The sequence below is a fragment of the Xenopus laevis genome, chromosome 2S, assembly GCF_017654675.1.
Source record: "Xenopus laevis strain J_2021 chromosome 2S, Xenopus_laevis_v10.1, whole genome shotgun sequence".
Classification (NCBI taxonomy): Eukaryota; Metazoa; Chordata; class Amphibia; order Anura; family Pipidae; genus Xenopus; species Xenopus laevis.
In genome coordinates, this window is record NC_054374.1 from 56,226,235 (window position 1) to 56,244,026 (window position 17,792).

Here is a 17,792-nt window from a genome sequence, read left to right on the forward strand (position 1 = left end):
ATGTTGATGAACAGCACCTGTAGCAGATGTTGTTTTCTTTTAGGAAAGCTTTGCGGTCCTCTATGGACTTCTCTCTGAAAGCTCTGCATTTCAGAAGGGGGTGAGGCTTCTGGTGTAAAGCACACTGCTTACCAGTGTCTTTATTCCTTGTCTCCTCATGAGAAGGTTCTGCAGATCTGTGAAAGGAATCTAAAGAGGAAGCATTAGTTTTATGTACCGTTACTGCTGCTTTGCGAGTATTAGGTACTGAAGGGGTGGTATGTGGCAAAGTGAAATCAAAGCTGGGGTCATTTCTCATCTTAGCTTGTTGGTATACAAAGTCCATGAATACAGTGAAAGGAGGAAATGGAACATTGTGCATTTCTTTGAATTTTGACCCGTATGCCATCCACTGCTCTTGTAAGTTATAGGGCAATTTTTGTACTATGGGGTTAACACCTCTGGATGTGTCTAGGAATGCAAGCCCCTGTAAGTCTCCTTCAGCTTTGGCTACTTGTAGTTACATTAACAAGTCACTTAATTCCCTAAGTTTTTGGTAACTTTTATTGGTTATTTTAGGGAAGTCATCAATTCTCTTGAAGAATGCATTTTCTACAACCTCTGCTGAGCCATAGCACTCATTAAGTCTGTGCCAGATCATTCTGAGACCAGTCTCTGGGTGATTTATGTTAATGACTCTGATCCTTTTGGCATGCTCTGCAGACTCAGTTCCTAGGTATTTGATAAGGAGGTCGATTTCCTCACTGTATGAAAGGTCTAAGTCTCTGATAGAACTTGGCAGTCCATTGTTACCTGGTTACTACCAGGATAAGAGGGTGGATGAGTGTAATAGTGAGAAGGTGTTGTACAGTTATACCTGTCTGGAGGTTCTCTTTTAGGCTAGACTGTGACATACTGTTGTGACACAGTGGGTGTTGTAGGCAGGATCACTTTGATCAGCGTGGTTTCTCTGATACAATTGCAGCTTGCTGATGGCCTTTGGAGGTGTATGGCATCCTTGGTTTGGTTCAGGGGCAACATGTTGGCCTGGTTGTTGTGCTGAAAGAGAATCTTTGTCTTATTTGGAGTGCTGGTAGACATACTCTCTAGTGCGTTGTAGTGGATCTTGGGGTTCAATCTCCAGATCAGGCACTTTGTTGTATCTTTTGCTGTCAGGGTACAAAATCATCTCCAGAGCTTCTGCCTCTGCTTTCGCCGCTGCAGCTTCTCTCTCTGTGGCCAGTTTTTCTAGGGATGCTTCTAAGTGTGCACTCTCTGCTTCTAAGCGTGCAGTCTCTGTTTTCCTTTCTGCTTCTAAGCGTGCACTCTCTGCTTTCCTTTCTGCTTCTAATCGTGCACTCTTTGCTTCTAAGCGTGCACTCTCTGCGTTACTTGCGATGAGAGGAGTCTGAAACTTGGGACCTGGTCACTAGTGAAGATGACTTCTTCTGTGACATTATGCAATGCCACTACAGCTATTCAGCCTTTGCCTGTTCTAGCTGTAGTGGCTTATTTGTGCTGCAATGAGTTAATAGCCGTGGCCGTATCTGGATCACTATAATGTGATGTTATCTGCGCTCGCAGCGTAGCCGGACTGATCACTTGTGTGGCAGCTGCTGTTTTACTGCTCATGCAGTGAGATACAGTTCAATCACGCCTTTGAGGTAGCGCTGTTTCACTGTTCTGTCCTCGCTACGTATTACCCTGGGGCAGTGTGTAGTTTGATGCAGCTAAACTTTCCCACAATCCAATAAAGAGACTAAGATTGGAGTCTGTAGATTTTACTGGATAAGCAACTGGAATAGAGGTGAAACTGTAATACAATAACAGAAAGTATCATTAGTAAGTTTTGCAATGAACTATCAAACATGCAAATGAACATATATGCATATACATCTAACATGGTACAACTATTTCCTTACCAGCGATTCTATCATAAGGGAGATGCAGAACTGTGTCTTTTCAGCAGCATGGATGGTGTAAAATGGAGTCATGGCTCCCACAAGGCATTGCATTAGGTCACATGGTGGCAGTACAGTTGCCTAATCAGTCCAGAATACTGTCATAAGCATTATGGAGGTGTAAAATGGAAATAGGAAGTGACCTTGTGCACTTACAACAAGTGTCCAGAGGAAGGCGCTCCGAGCAAATGAATAGGGAAATCCCAAATATGGTAAAAGCGTATGCTGGAGACATGACAACAGTTGAAAAAAGACACACGTCCACCAAGTTCAACCTTTTGGGGTTTTCTTTTTATCTGCCTAACTGCTAGTTATTACAAGTAAAAAAAATATTTATATGGTAGAATTAATTATTTGCAGTGTAAAACATATAATTTAGAAATAAAAACAACACCATAAAAATCATGACAGTATCCCTTAAACTTAAAAGTGAACCACCCCTTTTCTTTACAGGCCTACAGGCAGCACATCACTATTAGGTAATCGGTTCCATCCCCCCCTGATAGGACAGAATAAAAAACAAGCTTAATTAGCCTATAAGAGTTACCTCCTCCCTGGATAGGACATAGAAGTGGCTGGATGCAACTGAAGAACCAGGCTTGAGAGCTTGAAGGCCAGAGAAGTGACATCAGTGTGGGTCACTTCGGGGAGGTAGGACATATTCTCTTAGGCGATGCATCCTCACTAGTAACTGGGAGAGCCAAGTGGCTGGATGTTTTTTCAATACTACAAGCCGGTATCAGGGCCGGAACTAGGGGTAGGCAGAGTAGGCGGCTGCCTAGGTCTCTATCATTGAGGGGCGCAAAATTAAGGGGATTTTTTTTTTCATTTTACTTATTTAATAATTTATTTAACTAATAAATATACAACGACTCCCAAACGCAGTGTGTTCCCAATCCAGCGATCACCAGGCTCTCTTCCACCTCCAAAATTTAAAGTTTCAAAAAATCGCTGTGTACCTCAAAAATAATTTGAGGAGAGAAAAAAACAGAAAAATAATATAGTGTAGTATTTTTAATTACAACACCACCATATAAGTGTTCAATTACTCATTACGTGTGTCCCATAAAATTATTATGGGACACAGCGTTCAGCAGTGAATCCAGGTGAAAGCTGAACAGACACGCTGGCTATGGAGGGGAAACTGTGATGCTACTGTGATGATTTGGTTTTAAAGTGGACTTTTATGCGAATGGAATTTCTATGCTTGTGAGTGCAAATTTTTATTTATTATTAAAATTTAACTACGCTTCTACACATGCTGCCTTCTTATTGCCTATAAAGGAGAAAAGGGAAAGGAAGACTAAACTCGAGGAACGGAATCCATGCTGTGATATGCTTTGTTTTACTTGCATTTTTGTGAGTATGATATACCACCAGAAATATTAGGATTGTTTTGTGGGTAGACCCCACCTCACCAACAACGGATCACTTGTTTGTTGTATTTAACCCACTGTTCACTTTAATAATTTTATGGGACACACGTAATGAGTAATTGAACACTTATATGCTGGTGTTATAATAAAAAAATACTACACTAAATTATTTTTCTGTTTTTTTCCCTCCTCAAATTAAGTAATCCTGGCCCGGCGTGGGCTGAATCCATCCATCCATCACCTCCCTCACCTGTCACCTCCCTCACCTTCTCCCTCCCTCTTGCCGGCAAGTGACAGCTTCTGCTGGTGCGGCGGCGAGACTTGCGTACGTCCATCAATGACGTCACTGACACAGTTCGCCGACAGAGAGAGGCAGAGATCTGGCACCTAGGCGTGTTGGTGTGGTTTGCGTGCTTCGCTGCCCTGTCTCAGGCTCAGCATTCACACACAGTTGAAGGAAGATTAATATTCTTCTATCAAGACGCTAGTCTGTGACGCTTCCAGATTTGTGGGCCATATTTTTCTATTGCTGCTTGGCTGGGCACTGGCACATGTAATAAATACTTGGGGGACAGTATGATGTGATCACAGACAGTGATCTGATTTATGTTTGGTTCAGATGCTGCTGGCACAAATTGGGCAATAATTCTGATTTATTTTTGGCTGCTGCTGGCACAGGAAAAGAGTGAAAAAGTCACATTTAAAGTTAATATGTGTAGTTATACTCACTCTCATATATATTTTAGATGTCTGAGGAAAGATCTTCAGGGAAAAGAAAGAGGAAATCCAGGCATAATATTTGTTAAGGATGTGATCAACCATTCCCTGAAGATTATTCCCAGTCATTATGTGAATCGTGTATTCAAAGTGGGGACCCAGTAAATAATCCTGAACAGTTCATTAGCTGGTTCAAAAAAATGTTGTCAAAATCCTTTGATGAAGTCAGATCAAGTATTAAGACAAGTATGCCACCTACTGTTCGTTCTAGAGATTTGTCATCTAGTTCAGAATCTCTTGATTTGGTTGCTGACAGTGATTCTTCCTCATCTGTAAAACTCAAATCTAAGGAACAGTATTATTTATTTCTGGTGGAAAATACATCAAAATTGACAATGAAGTGAATAGAGTTTTGGGAGATAAAGAAACTCCATCTACTTCTAGTAAACAGGAACTTTTGTTCTTTTCTGAGACAAAGTCTTCCAATTTTCCAATACACCAGTCTATAAAGTGCCTCATAAAACAAGAATGGCAACATCTGGGAAAGAAACCTGATGTCTCCAAGTTGATGTTCCCTATATATGATAAGGAGGCACCCTGTGAGGAGCCACCTAAGGTGGTTATTTCGGTCGCTAGACTTTAAAAAAGAACAACAATCCCTGTTGAAGATCAACAATCCCTGTGGAAGATGTGCGGCAATTAAAGATCCTTTAGATAGGAGAGCCAAATGTGCCTTGCGCAAAGCCTATATGACGAGGGTTAATGTGTGTAAACCTTGTTTGGCGGCTGTTTCACTATCCAGGTCTTTGAAATACTGGATAAATTCCTTAGAGGAAGAGATAGATGCTGGTACATCCAGAGACGACATATTGGATATGTTACCAACAGTTAAGTTGGCAATTGATTTCTAATGTGATGTATCAATTGACACTGAAAATCAGGACTTCAATAGGCTTTTTTGGCCCAGGAGGGTATGGATTTCGGACCTGATGCTACTGTCCAAGGGAATTTTTTGAAAACTTCCGATATCTGAAGACCTGCTGGTACAAAGGAAAATGAGACATCCAAATCCAGGGAAACTGAAGCTGACTGCTTGGAATTTATTAAACCACAGCACAGTTTTTTGCTGTGACCAAACAGTGCGTGTGTTGACACACATGCACGAATGCGTACACGCACGACGGGGGGTTGGGTTGCAGGTCGGGAGGCAGTGAGGCAGCAGCTTTCAGACTGACCATGCCTTAATTCTAACCATGTAGCTACTGTCACTTGCCATCTAGTTGGCAGATATTCTAGGGTTCCTTGCACCTAACAAATCACATGCTGACTTAATTTTGACTTTGAATTTGAGTGCCAGAAATTACATCATTCCAACACAGAAAATGTTTAGCAAAACTGCATTCGATTTGTGGCAAACACAAATGCAATTGCAATGCGATTTGGCACATCGGATACAACTGCAGATCAGTTGCTACTTCCCCTCATGGCTGTAGCTATGCTGCAATTGTGGAAAAAGTTGCAATCTGGGCAATAAAATACAGGCAATTGTGTTTAAAACAGAACTTTGCACCAGGCCCGGACTGGCAATCTGTGGGGTCTGGCAAATGCCAGAGGTGCTATTATAAGGTGCCATAGAAAATCAGTATTTAGTGTGCTGATGGGTGCTGTTTGGGCCTCTATGTGGTGAGCTGTGGGCTGATTGGGTCTCTGTGTACTTAAAATGCCAGGGCCTCTTTTAATTCTCAGTCCGGACCTGCTTTGCACGCTGCAATTGTGATCATAACTCCCTTATTTCATGGAAGCTTTTTAACAAACTCTTACAATTGTTTGGCATATAAACAATTCTGACACTTGTTCAGCAGAATTTACACATACCTCCCAACTGTCCCTTTTTCGGAGGGACAGTCCCTCTTTTGACAGCTCAACTCGCAGTCCCTCATTTCTACTGGAAAGTCCCTCTTTTCTCTGCACTGAACAGCCAGAAAAAGAAACAAAGTTTCTCACTTAATTGGCTTTTAGCAGAGAGCCCAGAACAGCTAACAGGTGCAAATAAGATACTTTGTAACAATTTTGAGACACAAAAACACAGTTTAGATAAGGAGAAATATTTTCAAACTTTCATAACCTGCCAAATTTTGTAAAACAAACATGGTAATTAGGGGGTGTGGCCACAGAAAGGGGTGTGGCCAAAAAATTGCTGCGCTACGTGCGGAAAAAAAAATGTGTCCCTCATTTTACTTCCAAAATTTTGGGAGGTATGCTTACACAACGTTAAAGCAATGTTTGGAGGATGATGCGAAAAAAAAACAGCTTGTCTTGTTTTTTTAAAACGTCCCTCCCAAAGCTTGATGCGTGTAACCCTGCCCCCTCAATGGGCCAGTCAGAGCCACGCGCTTTGTTACTGAAGGACAATGAATGCGACTGGTGAGGATAGTGTTCGGCGTCGGGAACGCGCACGCAAGTCTCTGCCCTATTGCGGAGCAAGAGCCGAAAGGGAGACAGCTCTGAAAAGGCTGTTATAAGAGAACTGGTACCTAGTACCTACAGCAGACACGCAGTTGTTGCTTGGGGAAACAACGGTTCATATCGACAGACGGTGTGAAAACAACAACCATTCGCCTTTTTTCTCCTTCGCGAAAGCATCCATGGTGCAGGTGCACCCACTCCCATCATCTCGGCAGTGAATTATGTCAGTGCATTGATGAGCAGCTCTCCCGTGAGGAGATGCCTCTTTTGCTCTTAGCCTAAACGTTCTACCATTCAGGCTTTGTGAGTTGTATCCTTGCGCTGGAAGTAGCTATCAGTGCTAATTGTAACGTACGATTAAGGAGTAAGGTGAGAGGTACAGATCCATAAAGGTGAGACCAGCGCTAAGGAGCGAAGTCCAACAGTCTGATCTCGAGAGCTGCATCGGTACCGAGCAGAAGAATATGACAGGTCAGCACTGCGGCTCAAGGATACGGGGGGTGGTTCTTGCCATCTGAGCACTTGGGTTTGGGCCTTAGTATAGTGGTTGCCGCACAGGATTATTAGGGCACTGTTTCTTTGTATCAGGTTATGTGTCCTAGCACTAAACAGCTCTTTGTCACCTTCCTTTTACATTGTTCCATCTGCATCACACTGCCAGCCGAATGTCACTGCTACAGAAGCTGCCCACTCGATGTTTCATTTGCACATTATCTCTTTGTGTGAACGCCTCCACTCATGTGTTTGACTGCATCTGAGTGTGTTCCTATGTCCCATTCTAAAGAATAAGGGCTCCTCATCTTTACTTTCTTATTCATGCTTTTTCATAGCCTTCCTTTATTGCATCTCATTTGTCATTTGAAGTCATCCATTTGCTTGTGCAATGCAGATTTGTGACTTTTCCATATTACTTGGCACACTCAATTTACTCTGTTCTGGTGTTATGTCATTGTAGTGACTGTGTTTTCTGTTTGCAGGCCTTAAAATTGCATAGTACATAGAGTTTTTGGTAGTATTTTGTCACCTATTGAATTCCAAATGCCACATTTACCAGATTACAAACCATGCTAGTAAGATGGGCCTTGATTTGAATTTATTAATAGGGAAGAACAATAACAGATATATGAAAGTATGTATTTTTTTACAGCAGTGGAGCCAACCATGGATCACAATGGTTCCACTCTAAGCACAGATTTGAGAAATTATCTAAAACATTTTTACCACATGGCTTTTAGAGAATGTAAAATGACTGCATATTATTTATATCTTTTTCAGAGAAATGCTTCCAAAACTCTTTGTAAAGAAGAATGGGTGTTTTACCTTGGTTCTGTTATGATTAATAGGACTAGAAAAAGCCAGTCGGATGTCCTATGGGTAGGCCTCTGAGTAAGCTAGTTTTAAGCTATGAATCATCTATAGCATTACATGGACTCTGTGATTCCACTATGATTCCAGTGCAATAAAAAGCATGAGCAGGCCACACATTCTATGCAAAACTTAAAGGAGAGTGATTTTTTGTTATGTTAACATATATTTTAACATGGGTAGATCTGCCATCAAAATGTTGTCAAGTTGTGTCACAATGACAATGTGGTTTGCACTTCTACTTGCAGCCTATCGTATGAAACACCCTGGAGTATGGTGATCATCTTTTCTCCAGTCAGACTATATTTCAGACCATGCCTTGTGTGCTTTTAAAAGCTCTCACTTCTGCTAATACTTCATAATATCAAAAATTAGAACATTATTTTGTTATGGCCACTACAATTTAACAAAAAACATACTTTGTGTCAGACAATAAATGTTTTTCCTACCTAGAAGATATTTATATGACCAGCCCTCCCCTATTCGTTTTTTCCTGTCACTTTGCTTTCAGTTTTGGCAGAGACTATCCTGCCAAGAGTTGAGCCTCTAAGCTAGACCTGGTAAAGCTTGGCTGGTTGGTAGAAGGCTACTTAAAGGGGATCTCAACCCAAAAACTATGGATAGGCAAATTATTATTATACATTCAATTTTAAATATTTAGTGGCTCCAAAGTTATTTAAATCTGCATCAGCTGTTTATTTTCTGTATACTCTGACCTCTAATACAGTGTAGCAATTGGCAGTTTATTTAGAAACTTGGAGTAGCAGTTAGGCCGGTTAAAATAGTGTTAAAAGGTTGAGCTTGATGGACGTGTGTCTTTTTTTCAACCTAACTTCCTATGTTACTATGTTATAAGTAAAACTGGATTCTGATATATTGTACATGAGCCAGAACCACAGAAGAAAATTTTTTAGTTCGAATCGAAGTCGAAGGTCGAAGTAGCCCATTCGATTTTCGAAGTAGCCAAAAAAACACTTCGAAATTCGAAGTTTTTTTTCTTCTATTCCTTCACTCGAAGTTAATGAATTGGCCCCTTAGTGTATAACTTGCATTTATATTATTTCTACCAAAGTGCATAACTTAGCACTTATCAACACTGAACCTCTGAATCCAGTTTGCTGCCCAGGTTTCTAGTTTAGTTAAATTGCTCACTAAAGTGGCAGCATCCTGCATGGAACTTATAGTTCTGCACAATTAAGTATCATCAACAAAAATAGAAACAGTTGTTTCAATGCCCATCTCTAGGTCCTTAATAAACAAGTTAAAAAACAAAGGACCACAGAGGCCCATACAGTACTCCACTAACAACACTGGTCCAATTAGAAAATGTTTAATTTACAATCAATCTTTGTAATGAATCCTTCAGCCAGTTATCTGTTCAAGTACACATATGTTCCAGTTCCTTCATTTTGCCATTAACCTTCTGTGTGGTACTATATCAAATGCTTTGGCAAATTCTACATAGCTCACACGCATTGCCATCCTAGAGTTGAAGTTCCTGCTTACCACGTCCAAAAAAGCAATTTAATTGTTTCTGCAAGATCTGTTACGCATAAAACCATGCTAGCACAAAATCATAGTATTGTGATTTCCAATGCTGTCAAGAATTGTATCCTTTATTACCCCTTCAAAAAGCTTTCCTACCACTGGAGTCAGACTAACAGGCCTATAGTTTTCAGGCTGAGAACGTGATTCCTTTTTGAAGAGTGGCACCACATTAGCAATTCACCACTCTCCGTACTATGCTAGTCATGAATGATCATGAAAAATAAAGCAAAGAGGTTTGGCAATCACAATTAAGCTTGTTTAGTACCCTGGGATGCATACCATCCAGCCCAGGACATTTGTTTACCTTTACAAATTCAAGTTTCTTTTGAATTTCAGAATTGAGTCTATTAAAAAAGAAGCCTTCATTAACTGGTTGATAGACAGACATAGACAGGCGAAAAATAACAGTTCAGAATTTCTGCTTTTTTCCTGTTCTGATCAATCAACAGACCCGCCTCTCTGATAATAACCCTGTTTGTTTAATTTTTTTTAAAATTAATTTTACGCCTTGCTGCAATACCCTTTTCCATTTCTATTTTAGCATGTCTGATTTTTTTGCATGTTTTGCTTGCCTCCTTGTACCTGATAAATATTTCCGCTGGCCCCAGCTAATCTAAATGGCCTAAAAGCATGTTATTTTTCTTAAAAACCTCAACACCAACACTTTTATAAAACCAAAATTGCTTTGCAATGCCTTCCTTTGCTTACAAGGGGAATATACTGACGTGTATTTATTAAGCAATATTTTGAAGCTATTCCATTTTCCTTATGTGTTTAACCCTGTGAAGAGCCTTTTCCAGTTAATAGATGCCCTTGTCCTGGCAAAGTTTGCATGTCTAATATTCACTGTTACTCCCTTATAGACAGGGCCTCTCCTGCCATGAGGCTAGGTGTTAGGCAGCAGCAGCCCCAGGATTGCCTCTGCTTATAGAGTTGTCTTTGCAACATAATCTAAAATGATCACTGTTCCCCTAATGCTCACCCATGCAAATGCTAGAGATGAGTTCAGTAGTATTAGTTATTACCAGGACCAAAAGAGAATACTTTTGAGTAAATTCTTAAATTACCTGAAATAAAAGTTGAATTTAACATATGTACAAACTATCTTTTTTCACTTGGCAACCTTATTACTCCAGTCAATGATATCTGAATAATTAAAATCATCATTAATGACTATTTATTTGTAAAGTCCCTTCCATTTGTAAAAGAAGCTGGGCTTCATTCATCTCACAAACAAGGTGGTTTTTAATATACACCATTGATAATTTTGTTTTTCTGTAATTCTTAGCCCAGCTGAAATCTCTACCCATACTCTCTTTAGTATCCTTGGTAATTTATTTGGTAATTTATTTAGTGCGTGAGCTCCCTAAGCTCCTGATGTTGGACCTTACTGTAAACTTAGAGCATACATCCCTGAATTCACGTTTTAATGCCCTCTATCTACGATTATTTTTGTCTTTTTAATAACAATATCAACCACAAGCTGAACCCTAGCACTAGAAAGACAGCAAACTTTTCATTTGAAGAGATCCGGAAGACAGATTTCCCTGTCCACATAATTAAATCAGGTTAAAAAAAAGACAAAGTCCGTCAAGTTCAACCCCTCTAAATGAAAACCCAGCATCCATACACACACACCCCTCCCTACTTTCACATAAACCCATATCTATACTAACTATAGAATTAAGTATCACAATAGCCTTTGATATTATGTCTATCCAATAAATCATCCAAGCCACTCTTAAAGGCATTAATAGAATTAGCCATCACAAGATCACCCGGCAGTGCATTCCACAACCTCACTGTCTTCACTGTAAATGAAAATTCTTTTCTTCTAGTTTCCTATTAATTGAATCCCCTATAAACATAATCTGTTAAGGCCTGGCTCTGCTCCCCCCCATTCACCCCCCAACTCAACCACTATTAGAGAAACTGGTCTCCTGGCTTTTAGAGAGATCACTGCCACCTAGAACTGCCTATTCCGAGTTCATACTTCCATCTTCTTTATACAAACTGTCAAACATGTTGGCATGCATAAACCCTTGAGCAGCCTTCCCTTTCCTTTTCCCCATGCTAGATTATCTTAGTGTTATCCAGCTGACTGCTTTATTTTCTTGCTTCTGGTCTCCTCCCTCCAACTGCTTGACCCACTAGGTCCTGCCAAGTGATCAAGAAACTCCTCCCCCTGTAGTATTGCAGTTTGTCACTCTAGGCCTCTAACGCTAGCCTCTAAAGTGGCAATTTGCTTACATCCGCCACAGAGGTAAGCACTTTAGAGCTCTTGTTCCAAATCTGCATACATATGGCAGATGTGCACTATAGTCAGACCTATAATCTTGATGCCACATTGTTCAAGTTACAGAAAACAGGAAATAATACATTAATACATTATAACAAACTTTCTACCAACTCTTTTTGTGTTAAACGATTGTGTTTATAATTACACTTACAGATTACCCACTTAAAGAGCAACTATCCACTACTAGAGCAAGCTTCATTAGAGTCACAGGGGTTACATTTATACAGTCTGTTCAGGTGCAACTAATCAAACCCACTGACCTCAAACTGAGGGAAATCTAACTACAAAGTAATGCAGCATGCTGTAAGCTTTATAGTTCACCAAACTGTTACTTAGCACCTAAGACAGAAAAAAAAATAACACCTCTTATTTTAATTTAAATAACACTTAATAAATATACTTATCTTTTTGTTGATTTTATTTGTTATAGTTGCTTTATCTAGTCAACAGCCTGTTAAAGAGTTTTAAATTAAATTAAATTAACTTTTAGAATGATGTACAGCAGTGATCCCCAACCATTAGCTCAGGTGCAACACATACCTCCCAACATTCTGTAAACAGAAAGAGGTACAAAAAGATTTTTTTGAGTACACCCCTTTTTGCAGTCGCACCCCCTAATTATCATGCCCATTTTATAAAATTTGCCAGGTTATGAAAGTTTGAACACATTTCTGTAGTTTTTATGTTTTATTACAGTTTTACTAATGAAGGTGAATTGCCCTTTAAGCTTTAAGCTTCTCCCAAGAGACAAAACGGTTACAAATGTATCTTAACTATCTATTCTGGGTTCTCTGTCAAGAGCCAATTTATTTAGAAACATTTTCTAATGTAAAGCTTTTGTGAAAAAGGAGAAAAGGCATAGGATACACAGATAATGGATAAGCTCTGTAGTATACAATGGGATTCTTCAGAACGTATCTAGCATCTGTTCTATATGCTGTGCTTGAATGGCTGCCCCATGGCTCCACAGCAGCTTGTTTATATAACAAACCAGTTGTACCAGTGCAGGCCAAAAGTACATTATATTGTCATAATTTTAAAACACTTATTGGTGTTACTGTTCCTTTAGGTCCCAGTAGAGGGAAGGCCTTGGTGAAGTCGGGTATACAGGGATCCTGTGAATGAGGAGTAGTTAAAACAGAGTAGTTCTCTGTAACAGTACTTTATTGGAAAGTGAGGCAGATAGAATTAGTGAGCAACTAGGATGAATAGCAAGGGGGTAGCTCAGACTTGCCTGTACTGTAGGGATCATAGCCTGATAGGGATTTAGGGTTAGTGTTTTTCCTTATCCCAAGTGTGGGTCTCCAGGTCACGGTACAGAGATCCTGAGGGTACATCTATCCATGTGGTACACTATATCCACAGGGATGTCACATGGTGCTTTCTCTGAAATGCTGTGATGTTACCTGACATGTATGTGAATGTGAGTATAAAACCCTGATTTGTGCTTTAAGATAAAAAAAACCTGTTGCTGTTTGTTTGTTCAAGAACCTTCTGGCATCCAGTTCTGTTATTCAGTCACGCAGCACACGTGAGGTGTAGTTGCCCAACACCATTTCCCAAGTCACCATGGCAGCAATTCAGCTTTTAGGGAGTCAATGGAGAAGCGACTTGAATTTCATTTCAAAAAAATCATATGTTTCGGCTTGTGCAGCCTGTAGGCCGGCAGTGGCAATAATTTCAACCTCAAGGGCTATAAGGGTGTGGCTGGACATCCTGGATGAAGCCATTTCTTCCAATGTTAGAAGAGCAAGCTTAAGAGAGATGCTATCAGATTTAAGGTTGGCAGTAGATTTTTTGGCAGATGCCTCGCTGGATTTGGTGAAGTTTCGGCTAGGTCTATGGCTCTTTCAGTAGCCTCTAGAAGAGCTTTGTGGCTCAAGCCATGGATGGCAGATTCAGCTTCTAAATCAAACCTGTTCCAGTTGGCATTTGAAGGAGATACAGTTATTCAGCGAGAAGTTAGATTCAATTATCAAAAAGGCATTGGGAGGAAAAAGTGTATTTCTTCCACAAGAGCGTAGGTTTAAACGCCCAAAGTCTTGGCCATCGTCTCCCAGTGGAAGTTCCTTTCGGGATAAGAGATATCCGAAGTCCAGTAGAGGTTTTGGGAGACAGACGAATTGGAGATCCTCTTGTGGTGAAGGACGTCAGTGCAGTCATACTCAACAAGTCTGTGCAAGGAGGTTGGAGTCTGCGCTCTTTACCATCCAACGTGCTGGAGCTAAGGGCCATAGACCAGGCTCTGTTGGCACTTTCAGAAGAAGTGGCTCATAAATGGGTCAAAATACTCTTCGACAATGCCACAACTGTAGCTTATGTGCACAAACAGGGCGATACAAAAAGCCCCAATCTCATGAAAGAGTTGGATAATGTTGTGGGTAGAGCAGAATTTGGCAGGGCTAGTAGTCTTTCATGTGCCAGGAGTCCAAAATCTGCAAACAGATTACTTGAGCTGCAATGCTCTAATCCCAGGGGAATGGAGCCTAAATCAGTCTGTGTTTCTTTTCCCATGATCTGGAGGGGTGTTAAAAAAGATCGACCAGGAGAGGGCATTAGTGATCGCAGTGATCCCCCATTGGCCCTGACGGGCGTGGTTTACGCTGTTGCATCATTTGATGGTGGGGGACCCTTGGAAGCTTCCAAAAAGACCAGATATTTTGTCTCAGGGACCCATATTCTGTGAGGATGTCATGCACCTATCTCTGACGATATGGACTGAGAGGCAGAGGTTGTATGAGAAAGGAGTTGAGGGGGATCTTGTAACTCTCCTTTTGAAATCCATGAAAGTCTCGACTTCAACACAGTACCATTGAATTTGGAGTTATTTTGTACAATTTGCTCAAAGTAATGGCTTTGACCCTACAGAACCGGAACCTTGTTACCTGGTACAGTTTCTCTTTTCTGGATATCAGAAGGGGCTGAGTAATAGTACTTTACGTTGTTAGACGTTACGTTGTTAGACGATTCTTTAATGCTCTGAAATGGTTCATCCATACATCAAGCCACGTGTACCTCCGTGTGTTTTGCCATTGGTTCTGGAAAGTCTGATAGCATCACCGTTTAAACCTCTGGAGAGGGCTTCTGATTGGCATGCAACCTTGAAAGTATTATTTTTGGTGGCTGTCACCTCAGTTTCTAGGGTGAAGGAGATTCAAATGTAACCAGTGCTCTGCGCGGAATTCCACGGAAATTGCCGATCTCCCAGTCAGCTTACAGAGGACGCCGAAGATGGATGTTTGGAACTCCGCTGGAAGAATCTGTAAGTATGGAATGGGGCATTTCCCGGGGGGGGGGGTAGTTAGCCTGAGGGGAGGAGAGAGGGGGGCTCTACCTGGGGTGGGGGGTATGGGTTTTTTTCCCCACAAGTTGAATTCTCCTTTAATGAGAGTAAAGGAAAGGAAGAGTATATTTTTCCCTGAACACATGTATGCGGCTATTTCTGAAGTCTTTGCAATTGACTTTATGGCGAACCTTGGTCTGAGGCCATCACCCATTGTATTGGTCAAGTGGGTACGCGTCTGTAGTGGGAGGCTTAATTCCAGTTCTTGATTTAATAGGACAGATGCACTTCTTTTTGGTATCAAGAATCTTTGTCATAATCGTAATTCACCTGAAATCCACAGGAGTGGTTAGATTCTTCTGAACGTTCTGGAAACCACCCCCCTTTAGAACTTATCTTTATTGTTTTTATTTTGCTGAGCAAGATGTCCGTAAGTAAACCTGGACCTCTTTGTGTCCAGAAGGACTGTAAGGAGGCAGCCGCAGGTGTGCAATATAAACATTCCCATGGCCACAGATCTAGTTAACATTAGAAATGAATACACCAGACTCAGTTTTCCCTTTAACGGGTGGAGGTTGGCCACAGCTTTATTGAATCATGTTTAATCAGAACAGCTAATCCATACTTGTTATAATACATACTTTACCCCTGCAGCTGTGACAAAAAACATCTAAAATAACAGTACAGATAACGCAATTTGAAATATGCAAATAAGTTCCTCAAAACACTTAAGTAACAAAATACAATATAATATAAAAATGCAATGGGGAGGGGGATAATCAGTCTCCATTATGGGGAGACCTCTTCTTGGAAAAGTTCCTGTACAATTTTGTTTGATTTTCTGGTTATAAGCTCATTGGGGCTCATTTATAAACCCTGGGCAAATCTGCACCCTGGCAGTAACCCATAGCAACCATCAGATTATTGCTTTCAGTGTTCACCCTGCATCTGAGATAATCACTGATTGGTTGCTATGGGTTACTGCCCAGGTGCAAAATTGTCCAGTGTTAAATATAGTATAAATGAGCCCCACTGTATGATTGCTGCATACCTTGACCTCTGACTGATATTTGGATTCTGTTTAACCCTTCAGATATTTTGCTGTTGGAGTTTTGCCTGATCACCCTGTGTCCCAGTGTCACTTTACTGTTTGGTACCCAGTTTTTGGAAATTAAATTTGGTTACTTAAAAAAAAAAATTGTTGGCTTTCACAGTCTATAGCTCCTAAACAGTCATGTCATAAAAAAGCTTAGGAATAATAAGATAATGTAGATGACACAACAAAACACGCTCTGTGTACATCTACAGGCTGAGGGTATCAACTGTGGGCCACACTGTATTATTATAAAGGCTCTTTCTTTAAATGTATGAGTTAATTTATTAGGCCCTTGTATAAAAAGTGGTTGCCTCTGCTAAACTTTTATAGATGTGAAACAAAACTGCAAAAGTGTGTTTGTAAATTGTGAAGATGGCTGTGTTATAAAGTACAGCTGCAACTCAGTAACTAAGATTTTGTGTTATGGGCACAGCTGTTTGGTTTGGAAGGGACTGAGGCTGGTAGTTATTTAACTCATTTGAAAAGGCATGTGCTTGGGGGGTTACATCTGTAATACACAGAGGTCGGTATTCTTGAGAGATGTTTTTGTTTCTGAGACACTGTGGAACTCAGTGAAAGTTCTCTTTTCTATGTCTGCTGCAGTATATATAAGTGTCAGGCCCGATTTAAGTTGCTGTGTCCAATCAGAGCAATTATTACATGGGATGGGGGTAGTGAAGATGCTATCCTTTGTAATAGGACTGTCCAGCATAAGACTGGGGCCCCCACACCACCTCCCAGCTACAAAGCACACTCTGCCCCCTCCCCATGCTTACCTATCCCCTCACGCTGCAGCGACCGGGGTCGGGGGGGAGGCCAGACAACGACCTGGGCCAGGGAGGGAGGCAGGTAGAGAGACAGTTCATCAAGTAGGTAGCAGGTCTGGACCAACAGGTCCATGAGAGCATGTTTTTACCCAGTCTGTGACATAGTTAGACATCCATGGACACTTATACGATTATTGGTATTCCCCCATTCTTGTGTGCCCTCTGTTTTGCCAAAACTGCTGTCAGAGCCATTATATGGCATTAAACTGCTGTTTACAAAATGTGCACATATGTCAGAAGCAGATAAAATAACAATGCTGCTATTCACCCCAGTGCCCCAAATGCAAACTACCTACACCTCATCTGGCAGTGTCCCTGAATCCAATGTTATTGGGCCCATATTCTCACATATATCCATGAGAAACCATCAGTGCCCAATCTGTTAACCTCCAAGGTATGCCTCCTAGGCATAGTAGATGAGGTTACCCCAAGAGCAGCCATTAAAATTGTTTTCTGTACCCTATTGTTTTATGCCAGGAAGTGTATTTTATTAAACTGGATTTTCCCCAAACCAAAAATAAAGGATGGCTAAACCTAATAACCCCCCCCCGATATAGCTTACTTATGCTGCAAGAAGGTGTCCCCAGGAATATGACCTGATATGACATGACTGGTTAGAAGCTACAGAACAGTCCTCAGTCCCCCTCAGCTTGTTGTCTAGGGGTGGAGGACAACATAGGAGCAGTCTTTAAAAGTGCATCTTTAAAAAAGCTCTCAAAGCAAGAAGTCTAGTACAGGTGTGAACAAGCAATGTATGTTTACCCAAATTAGCGTTTTCCAGACTTTCTGGAAAGATACATGATGACTGACTTTTGTAGTGGATTAAAGTTAATAAGTCACTTTAATATGGGGAACACTGTATATGTCTAAAGTTA

General features: G+C 40.8%; 1 protein-coding gene across 19 annotated transcripts in view; it reads left to right on the top strand.

Annotated features, from left to right (window-relative positions):
• Positions 1-6,441: 6,441 nt before the first annotated feature.
• nfasc.S (neurofascin S homeolog) overlaps positions 6,442-17,792 on the top strand; it is a 157,025-nt gene continuing 145,674 nt past the window's right edge. For 6 of the 19 annotated variants that reach the window (XM_041583800.1, XM_041583801.1, XM_041583807.1 and 3 more), the window contains exon 1: positions 6,443-6,970. In XM_041583800.1, coding sequence (XP_041439734.1) covers positions 6,964-6,970 — 7 coding nt within the window. In that variant the 5' untranslated portion in view covers positions 6,443-6,963. Of the gene's footprint in view, positions 6,971-17,792 lie in introns of all 19 variants that reach the window. The other 13 variants (XM_041583808.1, XM_041583810.1, XM_018249253.2 and 10 more) reach the window with 6 other exon arrangements.